This window comes from Primulina tabacum, chromosome 9, assembly GCF_025594145.1.
Source record: "Primulina tabacum isolate GXHZ01 chromosome 9, ASM2559414v2, whole genome shotgun sequence".
In the NCBI taxonomy this organism is placed as follows: Eukaryota; Viridiplantae; Streptophyta; class Magnoliopsida; order Lamiales; family Gesneriaceae; genus Primulina; species Primulina tabacum.
Window position 1 is genome coordinate 38,285,925 of NC_134558.1, and position 21,964 is coordinate 38,307,888.

Sequence of the window (21,964 nt, forward strand, 5' to 3'; positions counted from 1 at the left end):
AGCTTCTGATTATAGAATCCCGATTTCATCGATGAAACCCAAACCCTCGTGAAATGGGCATCCATACATTATTTCCACAGCATCGTCTTATGCAATGAGGAATTATTAGGCCAGAAGGGATGGGTATACCCTTCTCAAATGAAGAGACGGTAGTATATAATTTTATTTTAAAGATCACGCTTTCTTTATGTGCCTTTTTCTCTCCCTAGTTGTCACAAAGAAAGAGCTTATCCCATTAGTTCTACAGCGGAAGAATCACGGGTTCGGATTTCAAAAACTTTATTTACACAGTGATTTTGTATTAATTTTACGTGTAATTGACACTTGATTTCTTCTACAATATTACCTTTTTGGGACACAAAATTCATAGTCAGAAAGACTTGGAGCCTTGACGCTTAAGTTTGGGTACTGGAAATAAAGCCACTCCTTTATTTGCGGTGGAATGGAATGACATCATGTTAATTTATTTCGTAGATTATTACGTCACATTTTTATTAATAAATTTTGGATTACTTTCTGTTTGTTTTGCTTTCTTCTTCAAATTTTTGGGTTTTTATGTTGTTGAATTGTCTTGCGACAAGCTCCCTCATTTCAATAAAAATAATTCTCAGTACTTTCTATTTGTTTTGTTTTCTTCTTCAAATTTTTGGGTTTTATGTTATTGAATTGGACAAACTCCCTCATTTCAAGAAAAATAATTCTCAGCCAAAAAAAATTAAATTATGTTTTTGCTTTTCATCGGACCAGAAAATGATAACGTGTTCAACCTCACGTTAAAATTACATTAAAAAAGGTTCAACAAAAACAAACAAACAAAAAATTAAAAGATTATTTTGGCTATTAGAGAAATAAATGCGAATCTAAATTATCAACTCAAAACTAATAGAGTAGAGGTCTCTCCTCACAAATCTTTATATGTAAGATGAGTCAATCCTACCGATATTCACGATAAAAAGTAATATTTATAATATAAAAAGTAATATTTTTTCATGGATGACCCAAATAAAATATCGATCTCACAAAATACGAGCGTGAGGTCGTCTCAGATTATTTTTTGTCAAACTAATATACCTCAATATCAATTTGTAAAAATATATTCAACTAATTAAAGTCTTCAGGCCATTACAAAATAAAAAATCCAAGATTTCATTCACGCATTTTTAACTTCGCAGAAGCAAAAGAAAAACAAGGAAAAAAATGAAAAACACATGTATGAATCAAACCTATACGTTTGAAACCCATTAATGGCGAGACTGTAAATATATAATCTATTCCCATTTCACCCCTCCATTCAAACCTCAAGGCAAATTCTGTTCTTTTGGGAACTCATACTGGTTCTGGTAACTGTTTCCATAGTAATTCCTGTCATTGTATTCGTTCCTCGCTCGAACCCCCTTCAAGCCTTCATACGGGTGGTTTTCGCTGTATTTCTCGTTGTTTATGTCGTAAAAATACTTCCCATTTTCCAGGGATCTCGTGTCGCTCATCCCCTGTGGCTGGAAGCTGCTTTCTTCGTCGCCATTGTAGAAGTTATTCTCACGGCTGTCGAACCTGGTGTCGGATAATCCTTGTGGACCGCTGTTGAAACTGCTGCCACCGTTGTAGTTGAAGTTATCGTTGCTGTATCTGTTGTTTGCTGTGAAGGTGTTGGCTGTGTAGCTTCTGTACTTTGGCTCTCGTGTCTGATATTCTTGCTGATCAGCCTGGTTGTCGTAGTAGTTTTGGCCGTCCTTGTAGTTGCTGTTTTCTTCGTCGTTGTATTTTAGGTTGTTGGTGTAAGTATCCTCTGAGAACGAATTGCTCCTGTCTTGAACGTTTTCTGGTTCTGTTACATAGGCCACGGGGTTGTAGTTCTTTGGTAGGTATTTGTGGAGGGGTTCAGCGGTTGTGGAAGTGGTGGTGGTGGGTTCGGCTGTTGTGGTGGTGGTGGCTGTGGTGGCGGAGGGAGGAAGTTGGCCAGATTCGTGGCTGTAAAGTCCGTAGCCATTTTCATTTTCCGGCAGGAAATTGGGTTCTTGTTGTTGGTTGTGGAGAGGTTGCTCTTTGTTTGGGGCAACATTGGTGGTTGTGGGGGACACTTTGTCAAAGAATTGGCTGTCTCTTGCTTGTGTTTTCATGGAGGAAAACAGCGCAAGGAGGAGGACGAACGAAAGTTTCATGGCCACAGAGGAAGCCATTGGAGAATAGGGAAAATGACAATGTCTGTTTTGTGCTTAATTCTGAATATGTTCAGTGTGTGTTTTATAGCTAGGCGTAGGCGTACAGTTGAAGATTAGGTCCCAGTGCTTCAATTATATGTTATTATTAATTAAATTACAACTTTAATTTATTTTATTTTTTTGAAATACCAACATTTGTTTAATAAAATACGTCGAGCATTAAATTTTTTTTAAAAAAAAATTGCTTTGATGTCATTATATTTCACAATAAAATATACTATATAAATTATATTTGGTTGGGGTAGCTACGCGCAATTAATGGAATCACACTTACTTTTAGCTGCTCCTGCCCAACAGGGACTGCTCAAATTAATCGAAGGAAACCAAATCAATCTAAATATCACAAATCGCTTTTAGACCTTTGGGTTGCAAACGTATTTTATTCAAGAAAATTTTATAATTTGACACTAATTATATTCAGCTATGTATGCTAGTTTACTTATACGAAGTAACAGAGAATTAACCACCGTTATATGCTTATGAAAGATGGTAATAAATCGTATGATCAAGAGCCGGTACAACAATGGAATTCGAATTGCTTGTGTATGATTGAGATTGTATGGCAAAAACTTGTGTGAGACGGTCTCACGGTTGTATTTAGTGAGACGGGTTTCTTATTTGGATTATCCATGAAAAAAATATTACTTTTTTATGTTAAAAATATTAGTTTTTATTTTGAATATCGATATGGTTGACCCGTCTCACAAATAAAGATTCGTGAGACCATCTCACAAAAGACTTACTCGGATTGCACAATGTTTGTAGTTCAGATTATTTTTATCTCCATATATATAACTAAGAAAATGTTGTGCAATTAACCTGAAAACATACTCACACTTCTTTTTTTTCGTGGGAACTCATTATCGTTATCTTAAAAAGATGAATAAAGAAAAAAATATATATAAAAGCAATAAGCATGGGGTGGGGGTAACATGTGCAATAAGCATGGCGTGGATTGTGGATTGGGTGAGACATACAAAGAACATGTGCCCTCTAAATTGGTACAACACTCGGACCCTGTTTTTTTTACTCTTTATCTATACCAATGGCATGCCTATCAAATACGGTCCCCTCCCCAATCCAAAATATTTAATTATTTACTTACTTTTTGGTGGGGTCTAAAAAACTTACTGTTTTATTCAAACCTTTTTTTAAATATGATAATTTCGTTCCTAAAATACTTAAAATATCACGTTTAATGAAAAAATTTGTGGATCTAATTTTTTTTCTCCAAAAACTATGCCAATATTTGAAACTCAAACATAAAAAAACAGTAATCCATTTTTTTAATATATGAAGTTAAATGCCACATATTTTTAGAAAAAGAAGCTCAATCTCCTTTGTTCTTTTTTTATTAATTTTTTTTTTTATCCTTTATCTGTTTTTTGTTGTACCCTCAAAGGCAAATATAATTACAAGGGGGTGTAGCGGGGATGGGGGTCTACCAACTTAGAGCCACACCAGAAAAATTTATTGCGACCAAGAAAGACAACTTCGATTCATAATTATTATTAAAAGTAATATTTTTTCATTAATTGGATCGAGTAGGGTCGGATCAGATATCTGTAACCGTGAGACAGTCTCACAAAAGTATACGAGAATCTTAAATATTTAACAATAGTATAATTACTAAAATTGGAGAGTTATAGATAGGCAGTTTTCAGTTTAATTGGTTGAAAGAACAAAAACCATACCACCTTTTAGCTATCATCAATTTATTATTTCCTTCTAGCATTTTTTTTCTTCTATTTTCTTGATCTAATTATTATGAAAATACATATTTTTAATTCGAAAATTATTGTTCACTAAACTTAATCTTCATATTTAATGCTTTATGAAAAAATTTGGGGGGAGGAAATAGAATTTATTGAGACGCAGTAAACTCATTAAAATGATTGGGTAGGCTGTCGCTAATTCAATAATCCATAGCAGCTCATTCTGCTAAATATAACACGTGGTTTATTAAGAGATATTAAAATCAGAGTTATGTTATATGTATAACGAATATTATAATACACAATTATGCATTATTTTGAAAATTACAAAACTATTCTGAAAATTACAAACTATCCCGATAATAGTTATTTTGATTAAAGTGTATTTGGAATAGTTTTATAATTTCAAAAATAATGTATAACCGAGTATATAACATTTATCGTATATATATGATATTTTTCAATTAGTCATGATGAATATGACGATAGTCGATGAGGAAACAACATGATTAATGGATTTGAAGAATGAGCCATCATCGTCGTCTTTTAACATTAAAGTTTTTTTTCCTTATGATATGGTTAATTTTGTAAGAAAATTACAATTCTCATTTCATATATTTATTTATATGATGTTTTGATTCTATGTATTGTAAAATTTCAATTTCTCCCCAATTTTTATCTTTCCATTCGACATAGCAATGATGCGACATAAAAAAAAAAACAAATAAACATGACCAATTTTATAAACTCTCCTTTCATGTATATTAATCTTTTCCGGTAAAAAAATAAAGCGAATGGTATAATATAACATATGTAAAAAAACTTAAAATAGGGTTGGATGTACTTAGAAGTGTATAATTTTGTGAAATTCAACCTAAAAAATATTATTTTAATTTTTTAAAATATTATTTTCATCGTTGATATATATCAGATCGATTATTATGACAGAAGATTCACAAATTTTAAACATGATTTTATATACTTTATGAGATCCATTATGTATGAGTAAATGGCAATAGGTTGCCCATCAAATCAGAGAATTAAGATGATGGGCGGTTGGCTTAGGGATTCCAATCGAGTAAATCAAAGTCTCTCCTTTTTGTCAAACGCCTTTGACATTTGTCCTTGTTTGGGTTCCATGTAATCCTTACGTGATTGGCGGAAGAAAGTATAAATTTTCAAATCGTTGAATATTAAATAGTCTCTTTAATATTTTATTTTATTTATTTATTATTCATTAAAATTTTAAACAAATTTCGAATTCAAATAGGATCCGACCCCACTCAGTTATTAATTAAAAAGGCTTCGAGACAAACAAAAAAAAAAAAAAAACAAAGGAAGTTATATGCACAAAGTTTCAAATAAATATCGGGGCTAATTAAGTTCATTTTCTCGAGGTTTATTTCAATTACAAAAATCTCAAATAAATATAAAAACGACTAAACTTTAACATTTTTACATATCTAATGACTAATATATTATTCCCTTCACTAAAAAATTAATAGTTTTTTTTTACAACATTCCAAATTTACCATTTTTTAGTATTACGAGTATGTCTCTTGTGAGACGGTTTCATAAATCTTTATCTATGAGAAATGTCAAAGCTAGCGATATTCACAATAAAAAGTAATATTCTTAGCATAAAAAGTAATATTTTTTATGGATAACCCAAATAAGAGATTCGTCTCACAAAATACGACCCGTGACACCGTCTCACACAAGTTTCTACCTAGTATTATTAATACAAAGTACAAGTTTTAATGTTTTCATAATTATTTTATTTGATAATTTTTTTTATTTTTAGTATTTGGCAAATTTGATTTACTAGAAAATACATGTAAGTCAAAAAAAACTCTGAAGCATTCAAAATATACCATTTCATTAATATTACTTGTATAAATTGTAATTTTTAATATTTTCAAAATTATTTTTTTAGAAGTTTCACTTTAATTATTTTTATTCGTATAATAATTTATTTTAATTTAAAATGCGAATATCTAATGCTTTTTATATTATTTTAATTTGATTACATACATAATTTGATCATAATTATTTATATTAAATATAAATTTTAATATTTGACAAATTTGATTTAAAATTACAATCAAACTTAATTGCATCTTAATTAATTCTATTAATATTTTTATTCTAGATTTAAAATATGAAATAGTTTTTAATTTATATATATAAATAAAAATAACTAAGGTGTAATCAAAATTTTCAAATGCTAAAAATTTATATTTAATATAAAAAATTATGAAAACTTCTCAAGAAACTAATCCTGATGGGAAAATATGTAAAGAGCAGTAGTATTGGCAGGTTAGTCGGAGTCAATTTCACGGCGTTTAATATTTGTCTCGCCATCACCATGTGCATATTTTGTTCGTTTTCCAACTAAATCACATGACTCGTCCCCCCACCCTAAAGCTTGACATCCATCACCTTACCATTAAATATCCATTTTGGTAAGATTGAGACTTGGATCTAACTCAACCCTAAAAGCTAGCTCAAGGAGGGAGGATTGTCCAAGATTATATATACAACTCCCATGTATTTTATCCAACCGATGTGAGACACACTTACACTTTCTTACTCTTTCAATTTAAAAATATACGGACAAGTGGAGGACGACTAACCGTTTATCTGATATTGATATCTCAAATTTAAAATAAAATATCAAATACTATATAAAAAAATAGATGAGATACTAAGTACTAGTCATAATTGTAAACAAATCACCTTGTTTTTTTTTTTTAAGAATTGTTTTATGTTCATTTAATCCAGTCTTTTTTAAAATAAAAAACATGAAATTGACGTAATAGAAATAATGTATGACGAACCACTTCGATATTAATTATATATATAAAAAACTCAATTAGATCATGCAGTGGTATGGATGCAATCCACATGATGATACTTGTAGATTTTGGGTTTGAGTTTTCCTATGAAAAATATTTAATTTGGTGAAAGATATATCGGCTCATTTTTTAAGGGAAAAAAATGGAACACTAGTAGATAAAATAAAGAGAAACAGACGTGTATACCACTCACCGAAACTCAAAATTAAAGCTCATAATTTCTAATTATAAGGCGCAAATGGTGGTTGAAATGTTATTGGCAGACTTAACTCTACTTTTAAAGAGGGGTAGGATCAGCTTCTAGCACTTCATGATTCACGAAGTTGAATGTACATGTAATATGATTGTTATTATCTACGACCAAGAAACATGCTATAAAAAATACCAGTCATCTTTTATAAAAATAAAAATAAAAGCCAATTTGGAACACGAACTCTCTAATTATTTTCAAATATCTTTCAAGATTTCACATATCGTGTACTTGATGCAGGCAAAAACTTGTGTGAGACGGTCTCACGAGTTGTATTTTCTGTGACATATATCTTATTTGAGTCATCCATGAAAAAATATTATTTTTTATGTTAAGAATATTAATTTTTATTGTGAATATCGGTAGGATTGACTAGTCTCACATATAAAGATTCATGATACCGTCTCATCAGATACCCATTCCTTGAGATATTATTGTCATATATTTCCAAAGAAAACGAATAGTCCATAGCACAATAATCAATCACGTATTGAATGCAAACGAGATTTGAGGGAATGGCAACGAAAGAAGGACGAAGGTTACCCATGACTTTGATACATAACAAATAAGTATCAGACAGACACACACACACACACACGCAAAATAACCGTCCAACCAATACATGAGATAACGTGACACAAAGGGTACAAAACATTAGGAACAATATCGACCATATAATTTCCTCGGGACATGGTGCTGTGTTTTTTTTCCTATTTCCAATCGAGGAGGGAGGCGGCATATTTGGGTGGCCCTCGGCAGTAGCTGATTGTAGCGGTCCGGCACGGTTGTTGGGTTAGTTAATAGGTGGGCCAACACATGGAAATGTGGCGTCCAAAAATTCTTTAGCCTTCTATAAATGACATAAATAAAAAAATATAACTAAAAACAAAATGAAGATTAAAATACAAAGATAATTAGAAAAATCCATTGACCAAGTTGTAGCTTGACGAAGCAGTAACTGACCCGATAATTGGAATTCACATTTTATTTTTGTAAAATAAATTATATACATAATCTGAAATCAAATTCAAGATAAGATAAGCCCTCTTGAACCGCTCAACTCGTCGTTTAATTAATAAAAGTGAAAATTTGTGTGAGACGATCTCATGGGTAGTATTTTGTGAGACAAATCTCTTATTTTGGGTCATTTATGAAAAAATATTACTTTTAATGCTAAAAATATTACTATTTGTTGTGAATATCGGTAGGGTTCACCCGTCTCACAGATAAAGACTAGTGAGACCATCTCACAACAGACCTACTCATGAATGAAAACGAAAATTCACACACTGGATCTTCCGAAATTAAAACGAGTCCTTTGAGAGCTGAGTCTATTATAGCAAATACATGGCAGAAGACGAACAGCTGCCATTCGATCATACCTCATATGATGTTTGGACTGGAAGCATCTCAGCTCAGGATGGATTAGGCCAGCGCCTTAGTGTACCCGACAATAACGACGTCCAGCTAACTAAAATGTGATAGGAGTAACATGCAGAAACTCATTATTGGAAAAGCAACCAGGACCGATGCCTGAAGGGGACAGTTAGGTAAGAATTACAGCAAGGAAAGGAAAAAAATGTTTAACGGTGCGTGAGCGCGGGAAGAAAACCGATAGTGAAAGATAACGAGAAGAACCAACCACCATAAAAATCAGCTCCTGATGAGCAAGAACATGAGCAAATTCATTGCCTTGCATTGCCTGCTTGACGTAACCTTGCAACTGTTAAACAAAACAACATTAAATTTATGATCGTATTATAATTAATGCTGGTTTCACCGAGGTCTAGGCAAAAAGGTTCCCTGGGTTTCTGATAAAAAAAAAGAGCTGCTGGAAACTTCTCAGTACTGTAAAGCTTCAAAGATTTAGTTCAAATATTATTCTGGTTCCAACTTTTTACGAGAGCTGAAGGAATAATCAATTTAGTTAATAATGTGCACAAAAACTGTCAAGAAACCACTGGTCTAAAAACCTCAAACTCGTGACGAAGAACATAATTATACGTTAACCTCTCCCTTGCATATATGCCGGGGGAACATAGGACCAAAATTAATATTAACCTTGGTCGAATCTGATGAAGATCTTGTCTGCAGGTTTTAAAACACACGACTTCTGTAGAAAATAATGGTTACTCCAACACTTCATTATAATAAAACGGGGCTACCAATAATATCATAATTTAACAAAAGAGGGTTATGGAAACCTTAGAACGACTTTCACTGGGTGAATTATAATTCATTTTAACCTACCACAAGAAAAATGAGCTCGACAGAAAACGAGCAATCGATATTCACCTTTCAGTTCTCAAAAATTTTGGTTCTTGAAAATAATGTAACCTTGAAGCAATAATGATAGCGTTAAGCATCGCCAAACCGAGGAGGTATTATAATCAATGAAGCCCAAGTGAAGTTTTAAATTTAAAAGGAAATCAAACAGATCAGATCAATCTCCATTGTCTGGTGGGCCAAGCAGGGAGCACAGGGGGACACAAAACACGATCTTGTCCCAAGTCCTTAGTAACTAGCTAAATGCTGACTTCATCTGCATCCCTTAAACAAGATCATTCAAAAGTTTCAGCAAAAAGAATAGAGCCTCGCTGTCTGGTCCCATTTGATTACCCAATTAAGATATATAACTTATCCATCCAAAAAAAAAAAAACACAAACTGCGGAGGAAAACAATCTCCTCTGTTGAGCTATTCATCGATTTATTAAATCAGTCCATACATCAAATTCATGTAATTGGTTACAATTGGTAAACATATTTTTGTTAGAACAGTTTTACATTCAAGTATTCACAACCATACTGGAAATTCATGAGTCCATCATCCATGTAACTTTCTCCTTCTCTTTTGTCGGTATTAGGTATATTTTGTTTAACATAAATAATAAAGAGTATATGAGAATTTATGTGTATCAGATTTAAATATTGTTCCAAATGTCGTGACACTTGGCACAACATGCAGCGAAATAATATAACATAAATAAATAGCTTAACCTAAAATAATTCAGAATTAATTGTGTACAAGTATAAATACTTGTAAGGTACTAGTGCGGTGCACCGGGGCAAAATAATCAATAGAAAATAATTTTCAGTTTACAAAAATCCATCACTAGTGATTTTAATTAAAATCAATTTTCTCAACATGTTAGAAAATTGCATGCTTTCTAAAACAACTGACAACTCTAAAACGTATTCAAGAAAGCAAAAACGTGATGCCAAAAATTGGAGCAGCAAAACTTGATCTTCAGCCAACACTTGCACGCGTGTTGTCTGCAGATTTCTCCAACAATCACGGTAACACGTGTAACAACACTCTTCAAACCAGCAGCGTCCTTGTGAATTATTTTTCTCCAAAAGATCACGACGTGCAAAAATGCAATAGTAAGCTACCACGAAACTTCCAAGCGAAGAGTCAAAATCCACGAGAACGATAATCGAAGAAGACATATCTTTCCTTGGCTTTTTTCTCTTATTTATAATTCTTCTCATCTCACTCTGCAAGATATGAAAATCAAGAGTTTTATTAGAAGCAACCTCTTTTGAAATCAATAATACCGTATCATAAAAATCTTTATCATAATATCTAGAAAACAAAACTATTAATTCAATATCTCATGCAATCTTATCAATAAGAAAGTAGAATTTAAAGAAATGTTTATTTCCAGGAACAAATTTTATCTTAGATTCCAAGATTATTTTTCCTTTCATCTTTCATTTTGGAAATGCTCGTGACTCATCACTTTTCTAGATAAATTCTTAATCTAATACAAGTTGTGGTTCTCAATTCAATTCTGTTCAAACAGTATAACTCTAAATTTGCAATATTGCAAGCTATATATTTAAATTGAAGTCATGGCACTAAATCCTAAAAACTATGGATGAGCATCTCGGTTTAGTAGGGATGATTTTGGTGTCATCCTAATCGAAATTGATGGTTTCAGTTTATGCATTTCCCAAACAAACAAAATATCAAAATGACAAATGTGGCTTCCCTTTGGTTTAAAAGCAATCATTTTTCTTTTATTGCCTAATACTTTCTTTATTTTAAGCCAAAAATTAAAACTAATATATTTATACAAAGTTCACACACACATTTATAAACGAAAATGAAAATGAAAATGACACAAGTTTAACCAGTTAAAAGGCATAAGGTTTGGTTTAACTCAAGGCATAGACATGCATTCTTTTCTGTTAGAACTGGGGATAAAAAGACCAGTTGCAAAGAGCAAACCAAACCATGTTTCAAAGGAAACTTGGAGATCAAACATAATTTTAAAAAACCATCGATCTCATTCTTCTTTGTTTCGATAATTTGGTTTTGAATTTGTTTGCATGTCTATTATGTACTCTGCAGCCCAAGTACGATGTATATATGCAATCATGTTCTTTTCTCAAGATTCCAGTGAATTTATCCAAAATCTGTCAACACAGAATCCTATATTCTTCAGAGACAAAACTGGAACACCATTTCTCCAGGACACAGAAGGAAGACCCCAAAAAAATAAATTGAGCCAAGGGGTTGTACGCGGACACCATACATCTTTCGTAAGAAATATTTTTATAACTCAACAGCATGCGACAAAGGGGCAAGTAGAATAATACACTTATAAGGGTGAAAATTAGAATTAACCTGGTGATGATAACTCTTCATAAAAGAGAATAGTTGCAAAGCTTGAGACTTGAAGAAAACTAACGTAGACCCTGCTGCTGGAGCACAAGGATTCAGAATCCCCTCAAACTTTTTAAACCATTTGCCTAGCAAGATTTTAAAGGACTGCGGAACAAAGAGTAACTTGGTCAGGATTTTTATTTATGAAGAAATCCGTGAGAAATAAAAATGAATATGATTGTACAAGCTATGAAACAGCTGTACGTTTATCAATTGAACTTGTAAACTATCGTATGAGATGGATCAAGTCAAGCGATTCTGAGCTTGGCCTCTTGGAGCTCATAGGCGGCGTGATCAGAACACGACTGACTTTTGGAAATCATTCGGTTGAGCGAAAGTAGTCTATGACTTACACATCTGACAAGAAGGTTTTGAGTATGAGATAAGTTCTTATGTTGGAGACTCGAGTATAACAACATTATTTAAATTTGGAAGGTTGAGATTTATTGTGTTATAGTTAAAATTTCATGCATGCTGCTCCCATAATTTATTCTTATAAGAATATATTAAATTTGGAATTTTGAGATGAGCAAGAAGATTACTACTCCAGTTAATCACAGTATTCATGTGAGAGCCCAAATTCCCCGAGCCCAGCCCATTTAGTAATTAATATATAAAAAAAATGATAAGAAGCATCGTGAATCTCCCGTAACTTTCTGTTCCAAGTTTCTTATTTCTTTCTCCTTCAATTTCAAATCTTCTTTCATCTATTGTGGTCACATCGGTGATCCAAAAATTAAAATAAATACATATTCGGAAAGCCTGTGACAAGAGCTACGTTTTAGTACCGCTATTGAAGGGTTTCTTGACACTTTTCAACAAACCCACCGTCGCTTTTATCGTCGAATTGCCGCCGTACTGTTGTCGGAATTCGGAAATTGATTGAGGGGTTTTGTTCCTTATGTCATAGGTTTCATTTTGGTATATATACTGAGGTACAAATCATGATTCCAGCAAGATTGCTGTATTTTATTGGGTTAAATTTGGTACCAATATTAATATTTGTTATATTATTGATTGTAGGTACAAGAATTGAGCCGATTAGAGGTATCTACCACATTTTCGGAATTTATCTGGATTAAATTCGAAAATTCAGATTTATGTAATTGGGTTTTCGAATTTTAGTATTCGATAATTAAGTGTTTAAATGCTATAGAATTGTCGCATATTCATTTTAGAAATATTAAAGTCTAAATTAAGAATTTTTGGAATTTTTGGCTAAATTGTCAAATAATAGAAAAATAAATGGAACTTGATATAAAATGTATTATTTGCCACATGATTGGATTCTATGAGAAATCCTTAAAATATTTCGGTGGTAAATTAAGTCAGTTGATATGCGTATGAACTGTTTTCATTACGACGTCTATTATGACGTGAGATGACGTTGAGTATTTTGTAATGAGTTGTGACGTGCTTTATGTGCTTCTGTGAATACATGATTGCATTCATGCATTTATTTGAGTTGATACTATGGTGGCATAGCATTTCGAGCCTTGACTCCTTTGATTGCTATTGATATTGATATTGATCTACCGAGTTGTTGCGTCATCGATGGAGCGAGTGGGTAGGATTAGCACTCCTGATGACTTGCATGAGGGCTGAGCGGGTAGCTCCCGTACCCTCGATGCTACGTGCATAGATGAGTGACGACTTGATATTGCGTTGCTACGTTCCTGGCACGGTGGCCACTGTTACTGTTGTTGATGCGATTCATTTGGACTCCGTTTGGTATCCGTTATCGATTGTTACCTTTTACACATTGCATACATTGCATTGCATTGCATTTACTTGATTTTATTTCATGTCAGTTATATTTGTCGTAATATTACTGGTTCGTCGTACTGGGCCCGACCCCTTGTTTCTTTTTATGTTGTGGTTGTTTTTGATGCCATAGCAGGTTATCCAGGAGGATTTGACGCGTCTGGTGGAGCGTCAGGTAGCGGTGCCTAGTAGTTGGATTGTGATTGAGAGTTCCCAGATATTATATTATGAAGTCATACTTTTGCCAGGGAATGCCCTGTGTAGCTGTATTGTTATTTTTACGATGTTTTGAATTGTTGTTGTGTGAGCGAGCCTTGTCGGCTCTGTATATGTTAGTCCTGGCCAGTGCGGCTATATGTTGTGAATTGATGATATGACTTTATTTCGAGTATATAAATGTTGTTTGTGTTGTTTGGAAATTTTTGGGATGTTCTATTTACGAATAGGTTATGCCGAAATTTCTGTAGGCCCAAAATGAAAAATTTTAATCGCTTTCGTTGTTTATCCTTGATAAATCCTGATTGTTTGGTCATTAAACGTTAATCAGATGCACGAGGCCCCACAATTCACATGTACAGAAAAAATATATATAATTAAAGCTGCCGTTAAAACATCATTAAACTGGGCGCGACAGGGAAACCGATTCCATGTCGTCTCGTCGGGAAAACAACGAATAACATGCTGCAGATGGCCCCAATCCCCACAGGAAGTGCGGTAACTATCTCTTGTATTTCATCCGAAGGATTCGGGTAAAAGCACCCCACCACACTCTGATCGAACAAAGTGATTGCCCCAAATACCAGTATTGACATCCACGCATGCGCAAAATCGATAAACTTGAGCCTATACTTTGCCGCGACCTCAGGTTGAAGATGCAATGATCCGTCGATGATCCAGAAACCGCGAAACGTGGCCAAGCCGTAGCACACGTTACCCTTTTGATCCTCGATGCTATCCGTAAAACACAAGAAGAAACAAGACAACCCGCAAAGGGAAACTAAAACCGCGGTCAAGATACGGCTAACTGGATCACAGTGACCTTGGTTAGTGAATATTGGAGAAAGAAGCTGGAAAATTAGGACAGTTCCTGTTGGTAGAAGGTTGGCCAAGTGAGCCGTGCTTTCAAACGTTTGGCTAATGGCTTGTTGGATGAGGTTTCTATCGATTTCGGGTGGTGCTTTCTCAACGAGTAAAGGGAGTTCTTGTTCGTAACAATCGTGGGATGATTCGTTTTCCACATTACTCTCCATTTCTTGGAGTTTTTGCTGCTTTTGGCATATTTCCATGGTTCTTCGGGAGCATATTTATGGGGTGAAGGAGAGATTTGTTTGAGTGCAAGCAAAGGGAAGGTTTTATGCTAAGGTACGTACTTTTCCCTTTCAAGAAACGGAACACTACAAAAAGTGTGAGTTTTCTCAACTTAATTTTGGGAAGGCTTTTCTTCCTTTGACGATTAAGAGCTCGTTTGGCACAAGAAGCTATAATTAAAAAAGTGTTTTTTTTTTTAAAAAAGTGCTTTTTAATTTTTAACTTGATTGGGTGGGCTTCTAGTGCTTAAAAAATCACTTATTTAAGTTGACATTAGAGCTTTTTTAAAAGCCCTATTTTAGAGCTTTTTTCACTAGCTTTTTTAATAATCTTAAAAAAAACATCCACCAGTAGCCTCCTCTCAATCTTTTCTCCATTCTTCTACAAGGTACAATTTTTTTTTTTCCGTCGAGGTTTTTGTTCGTTCATTTTTTTCTGCTTTCTTTTTGCTGCAGAATCTACCTCCCTATTCATTTACGTCTGTATTACGTATTGTGAATTAAATAATTATGTTACAATTCGATCAATGATCCGATAAATCCAGGAAGTCAGGAAGGGGAAAGTATTTGCTTATTCCATTTTTTTGCAACTACGTATATAATATTCATCAATTCTTGTGTATTACGTATATAATATTATATTAATTAAAATATGTTATATACCATAATATTACTGTAATATTATTTAATCTTTGTTTGTATTACTTTTTCATTTATGATATTGTGAATTAGATAATCTATTGTTTTTTTATGTTTTATTTTTTGAATATAGAATGTATTCGAAGTTAGCTCCTAAACGAGAATTATCAAATCCAAGTTAATTACCTAGATATACGATTGAGACTGTTGAACCTGGATTTGTTGCTGATGGGAATAATAAGGCGGATTGGACTTATCAGAATACCGAAATATTTTTAAAAATTTGTGAGGAAGAAATTGAATCCGGCTATAAGCCTACCAAACATTTAAACAAAACGGGGTACACAAATTTAGTTTCAAAATTTCATGAGAGAACGGGACTTTCTTTGAATAAAAAACAATTCAAAAATAAATGGGATTCTATGAGAAAATATTTTGCACTGTGGGCACAACTTATTGGAAATAATGAGACTGGCCTTGGTTGGGATCATAACAAGATGACCGTGCAAGCTGATAATAGTTGGTGGGAGGATAAGATTAAGGTACATAATTTATATACTATATTTTAAATTTTTAATCAATTATTTTTATTTATTTTTTGTTACGTTGCAAATTACAGGAAAATCCCGAGTATGCAAAGTTTAGATTGAGAGGACCCAAGAATTTAGATTTATTGGAAAATATATTTAAAGGTTCCATAGCAACTGGTTATGCTGCAATAGCACCATCAGAGGATCAACTAATTCATAATAATTTCAACGATGATACAAATGATTGAGATGTTCAGTTAGATGGAGAGTTTCAAAGTGATGTTTATATTAATGTTGAAAGCCAAGAATTTATGAAAAACTCAACAATGGGAGCTGACAACTCTATGCAGCAAAGGAAGAGAAAAAGAAGGGAGAGTGGGGAAAAAAGAGGTCACATTGCCACTAGGTTAGCCGATCAACTTGATCGTGTCCTTCAAGAATTTGAGACTCAAAAGTCTATACACGAAACACCAAAAGATGATCCATGTAGCATTGAAAATTTTCCGGAGGTTCTTCGTAGTTTGTCTGGTATGGTGGTTGGCAGTGAGCAATTCTTCATAGTTACTAGAGTTTTGAGTAAAAAGCATAATAGGCAAACATTTATCGGATTAAAGGACTCGGAACTGTAGCTTGGTTGGGCAAAGACATTCACTAAAGATGATTTGAAGCGTTATTAACATGAGTTATGTTTTTAGGAAAAATACTTGAATAATGCACTTGTTTTTTTCTTTTATTGATTGATGAGTCAACTTTACTAAGTAGTATGTTTAAATTTTTAATGCAATAATCTAAAACTTTCAATGTTTATTGTTTTTTTTTTATATATTTATCTTTATTCATGTATTTTCACAGGATGTCTGCGAGTTCATGCTCCACTATATCAGATAACTCTGATGCATCAAGTGATTCCGACATTTCCGTTGATTCTATTAGAAATACACATGTCTCTAAGAAAAGAATGGTTTTTTGTTATCCTTGTGTGGTGTTACGAATTATGTTTTGAAATATATTGTTAAAGAAAAATGTAGGACATCGTGGTTATCAGGGTCTCAATTGGTGGCAGAGATATTGAATGGTAATGAGACACGATGCTTTGAAATGTTTAGAATGAGGAAACATGTTTTTTATAAACTATGTGACGGTCTACTCCAAAAATATAGCTTACAGCCAACAAAAGGAGTTGATATCTATGAAAAGGTGGGATTATACTTCAACAAATGTTATGGCTGTATGCGACTTCGACATGTGCTTTACTTTTGTATGGGCTGGTTGGGAAGGTTCTGCTCATGATTCTAAAATTTTTAAAGAGGCTATGCGCAGAGAGAGATTGCATTTTCCACTCCCACCTGAAGGTTTGATATTAATATATCTTATATGTTTTTTTAAATAATTGTTAGATAAATATTTACACTTTAACGCTTATTTTTTGCAGGTAAATTATTTAGTTGATGCAGGTTATCCTACTTTCAAAGGCTTTATGGGACCGTATAAAGATATTAAATATCATTTACCTCAATTTCGATTGGCTCCAAAGTTCAGATCAAAAAATGAAGTATTTAATTATCATCATTCTAGTTTAAGGAAGGTTATTGAAAGAACATTTGGAGTGTGCAAAGCACGATGGAAGGTGTTACAAAATATGCCCACATTTTGTCTAGATACTCAATTTAAAATTATAGTGGCATGTTTTGCTTTACACAATTTCATAAGGCGATACGATGCGGCTGGAGATATTCTTGAACAACTCGAAAATATTGATGATTTACAAAAAATCGAGCAAGATGGTGAAAATGTTTATGTCCATGACAGAGGTACGAGATGGCAAGAGCCAACACAAGAAAATATTACGGAAATGAAAGAATTGAGAGATGTCATAAGAAATTCACTGCCAATACAAGATCGACATTGAACTATTAGTTTTTATTTAAATAAATTAAAGTAGAATGTAAACATTAACAATTGTTATTAACAATTGTTTTTATGGTTTTTAAGATTTCAATATTTTATTGTTTTGGTATGAATTTAATTATTTATATTTATACATCACACTTGTTTAGAAATCCGTTATAAAATATATATATAAATTAATGAGTTAAAAAAACACTTTAATGATATGTATCCAAACACATTTATTAATTTAAAAAGTGCTTTTTATCTATTCATCCAAACACAATATTAACACAACTTTTACTTAAAAAACACTTTTAAAAGCCCACTTAAAAAAGCACTTTTTTTAATAAAAAAAATTTTGATACCAAACGGGCCCTAAAGCTCTGTTATCTCTCTCTCACACACACACAAACTCATTGTTATTTCAGGAGCTTCCAAAATAACGATAAAATAATTTTAAAAAAATATTCGAATAAATTAATTTATCTCTATTTGGTTATTTGACTGGGTTCGTTCGATCATTTTTTTAAAAAATAAATCCCCAAAATTAAACGTATATAAAAAAGTAATGTGAATTTCGTATTGATAAATTTTATTATTAAAACATATTAATGTTTGCTCCTTTGTTAAAATTTATCGATCAATACTAAACTATGGAGCGAGGGCAATTAAGACAGTATCGAGTGGGGATACTTAATTTCTCGTGGACTACAACTACTGACTTTTGGATTTTAAGTGTCGATAAAATGTGTAAAATAATTATAACTTTTGGTTATGTGTTCTAAATAAGTAATTAAATCAGAAGCACTAAATATCAGCATATCAAGCAAATTCGGCACACAATACGTTTAGAAGACCTCTCACTTAATTATTTGAGGACCTATCTAATGTCCACCGAACTGAATGAACAATCCTTCACTTATTGAACACACTTTACTGAATGACATCAGCGGTCATTTATCAACTCGAACTTATTTCTTTATTACACGGAGAATAAATTCAGCAAATCAAAGATTCAAAGAATGTTCAGTACACCATTTAAGGGGATATATTCTGACCATTTGACAGTCTGTATCACAAGCATTAATTGTCGCCTAATATTTTTGGAACAAGACGAATGAAACGTAACATCTTGTACGATTTCATTTATGACTTTAATACTGACTAATTCATAGTCACTTAGATTTGAACGTTGGAGATCATCTATAAATGGTCTGCAACTCATTCAACATTGTGACTACACACTTACGCAAGCTATCGTCTATTATTGACTCAGAGCTTTGCTGAATAAATTTCGAAACATACACTTAAATTTTTACCAGATCTTTCAGAGATCATATTGTGTTGATTCATACTCACCGTTATCTTTGCATTCATTTTATTATTTGAGTGAGTTTATTGTAATTGACAAAAAAAATTTTTATGCTGAGAAGTTGCATGTAATGTTTAAGCCATACTAAAGTGGGTGTTTGAAAAATCAATAAAATCAAAGTCTTTTAGTTAATACTTTTTAGAAATAAAAAAAAAAGAGACGTAGAAGGATTTTAGCTTTCGAAATTGTAGAAGCAATTCTTGTGCATTTTATTCTCTGCTTCACCGATTTTTATTTGTTGACAAAATTTCGGTGGACTCATTATGCATTGATTATATTGTCTGTATATGCGTGCTTTGTATTAAGATCAACTTTATCAATAGACGTGTGATACGAGATTACCAGTCAGCAAAAATAATCGTAAGCCCAAACATGAAACAACCTAGTACTCCACTGGTGGATCAAGTAAATGGGCTTAAGCCCGTTAAAGTTGGGCTCTACAGAACATCGGCGAACAGAGAAACCTTGATCAATCTCTGTATCGGCGAAGATTATTTTCTGGTACCACATTTCCTCCATTTTCAGGACTCACGTTCTTGATCTTCAGCTTGATTGCAGGTTGGTTGAATATATTACCTTGAAATGCAAGAAAATTAATTTTTAAAATCAAAATTGCATTGGTTTGGTGGATAGTGTATACGATTCTCATCGAGCGGGGAGATGAAGTATATAGTTTCTACAGTTGTGTAAAGCCGATAGTGCAACTGCATTGGTTTTGGTGAAAGTCACGTTCTTGTTTTAGCTCTTTCATTCACCAAATGTTTGATGAAAAGTCCTTTAGAAAGTCCCAAATTAGCTTACCCTATCACGATTTGATTTATTCGACCCATTTGTATGAAGCGGTTCTGCTGGCTGAAATAGTGTCTCAATGGAACTTACAGGAAAGAAATGTGGGTTTGATATTGTCTGTATATGCGTGCTTGTCTGTGTTTGGATGAGCTAGTTATAAAGTTCTTCCACGTTTCTCAAATAAAGATTCACCTGTGAAGAGAAATGGAATCTTCCTTGTCTTTGTGTTTTTTCCCATTTGACTGAATGGCGACATTGAAAGATTTTAGATTTTTGTGCTGCAGATAAACATACCATGCGGTATTTGAGTTCCAAGGTAGCAAGGAGAGTATGTTTTTCAGTGGCGACTTTCTGTGGCAGTGCTTCATGTTCTTTTATATCCCATGAACATACTTACACTTCCTTCTCAACTATGGGACGAATATTTGAGGGTATGCACAAGTCTGCTATTTCCGATAATTTCTTGAAGTGGGGTTCACTTGGCTTCCACAGGACATTGAGTTTCGCGACTGGATTTACCCCATTACTATTAAAGCCTTTGGAGGAAATCATCGATATTCAGAGGGCAAAGAATAAGTCATCCGAAGAACTTGCCGATATTTGGGACGATGTAATTTCCTCAAGTGTTTTGCTTCCACTCAATAAATTTAGAAACTTTGTGATACGTTTTCTGCATCAGTTGCATTATGAAAAACACCTTTCTATGTGGAACGTCCAGATGTTGCTAATAGTTTGCCAATGTTGATTTTTTGGTGTATTCAGTATCACTTGGGGAGGGGCCATATCGGTGCATCAATTAAAGCAAAACTATACCATTTGGTGGAGCACAGAGCAGCAGATTGGTAAGTCATCTACTGGATTTTTGTTCTTAGAACATTTCTTCTTCAAGTTGATTTAATTATCCATTTTTTTGCTGCCGTTATTTTGTAATTCCATTGTGGAAAGGAAGCGGCTATACAACAATGTTTGTGCAAGGTCATTTCTGAATTTACTAATTTTTTGGATCAGATAAAGATAGAGGAGGATTCTGTTTGACTGTATGAACTATTTAACCTGATATAATCTCCAAACAAATTGGTGGAAGCATACTCTTTACTTACGTAAAGATAATGGAGGATTGGACTGCTTAATAAAAGTATAGCCTTAATAATGTTAACTTTTGAAGAGTGCGTGAAGAGACTTAACTAGACCACTTTCAAAATATACGTGATTATTGTTTTGAAAAGTGCTGTTATTATTGTTATTATTATTATCAGAACATACCTCTCATGTTGCTTGATTATCTATCGAACTTGTGCAGTTCAAATGCCACACATGCTTTTCACTGGTCTTGAAGATTATAAAGCGAGAGGAACCCAAGCCGCTCCGTACTTTACTGTTTCATGCTACACATAATTTGCGGACAGCAAAGACCTGGTGCTTATTCGTGGAAATGTAGTGCTTCCTAGCAAGCTGAGTGACTCAGAGGCAAAGTGGCTTTTGGAAACTGCTCAGTCTTTTTACCTAAACGATCAAAGGTATAAACTGGTGGAGCGATTCAACAAAGAAACACGTGAATTTGAGTTCAAAGATGTTTTGAAAGCATTAGATATGCCCATAATGTAGCTAAATAAACGGAATATTGAAGCCATATATAGATGCAGAAGATGAATGAAGTGAGTGAGCAGTTGAAACAGATGATCTTCCATTTTTTTTTAATCTTTTGTATATAACACATTTGTTTGGTTTTGTAACAAAACTAACTGATAATTTCTTCTTTTTACATGTGTGGGAGAGTTTAGTTTCGTATTTCAAGCGTTTGTCACAATTTTCAAGCTGGTGCTGCCCTTTCAGCGGATAAAATCTTTGAAGACACTTGCTTTTTGATATTTTACGTCATTTCTTATTAGGAATGAATTTTTTTTCTGCAATGTTTTTGGAGTTGGAATGACCGATTTCCCTGTGTTTTCCCCTCGTAT

At 33.2% G+C, this 21,964-nt stretch overlaps 3 protein-coding genes and 1 long non-coding RNA gene across 7 annotated transcripts; 1 reads left to right on the plus strand and 3 right to left on the minus strand.

Moving 5' to 3' along the window:
* Window positions 1-1,076: 1,076 nt before the first annotated feature.
* LOC142555930 (uncharacterized) lies at window positions 1,077-2,233 on the minus strand. Its single transcript, XM_075667080.1, has one exon. It carries the CDS (start codon window positions 2,175-2,177, stop codon window positions 1,299-1,301), a length of 879 nt encoding a protein of 292 aa, XP_075523195.1. The 5' UTR covers window positions 2,178-2,233; the 3' UTR covers window positions 1,077-1,298.
* Window positions 2,234-8,313: 6,080 nt separating this feature from the next.
* Window positions 8,314-12,082, minus strand: LOC142556714 (uncharacterized). Its single transcript, XR_012822672.1, has 3 exons — window positions 11,677-12,082; window positions 8,685-8,765; window positions 8,314-8,575 (listed from the first exon to the last, which is right to left on the minus strand). It is a non-coding gene; the product is annotated as an uncharacterized LOC142556714 (long non-coding RNA).
* Window positions 12,083-13,493: 1,411 nt separating this feature from the next.
* Window positions 13,494-14,900, minus strand: LOC142556715 (protein DMP6-like). Its single transcript, XM_075668197.1, has one exon. It carries the CDS (start codon window positions 14,763-14,765, stop codon window positions 14,085-14,087), a length of 681 nt encoding a protein of 226 aa, XP_075524312.1. The 5' UTR covers window positions 14,766-14,900; the 3' UTR covers window positions 13,494-14,084.
* A 4,673-nt stretch (window positions 14,901-19,573) lies between these two features.
* On the plus strand, window positions 19,574-21,911 carry LOC142556716 (protein atp11, mitochondrial-like). Of its 4 annotated transcripts, XR_012822673.1 has the most exons (6): window positions 19,574-19,775; window positions 20,291-20,616; window positions 20,769-20,846; window positions 20,921-20,981; window positions 21,307-21,661; window positions 21,788-21,911. XR_012822673.1 is itself a non-coding variant. In XM_075668198.1 (5 exons), the coding sequence occupies exons 2-5, from the start codon at window positions 20,302-20,304 to the stop codon at window positions 21,399-21,401; spliced, it is 549 nt and encodes a 182-aa protein (XP_075524313.1). In that variant the 5' UTR covers window positions 19,574-19,775; window positions 20,291-20,301; the 3' UTR covers window positions 21,402-21,911. The 4 variants fall into 4 exon arrangements, 3 of the variants coding, with proteins under 3 accessions (XP_075524313.1, XP_075524315.1, XP_075524314.1); XM_075668198.1 differs by having other exon boundaries at window positions 21,307-21,911; XM_075668199.1 differs by having other exon boundaries at window positions 19,604-19,775; window positions 20,276-20,616; window positions 21,307-21,911.
* The last annotated feature ends 53 nt before the right edge of the window (window positions 21,912-21,964 follow it).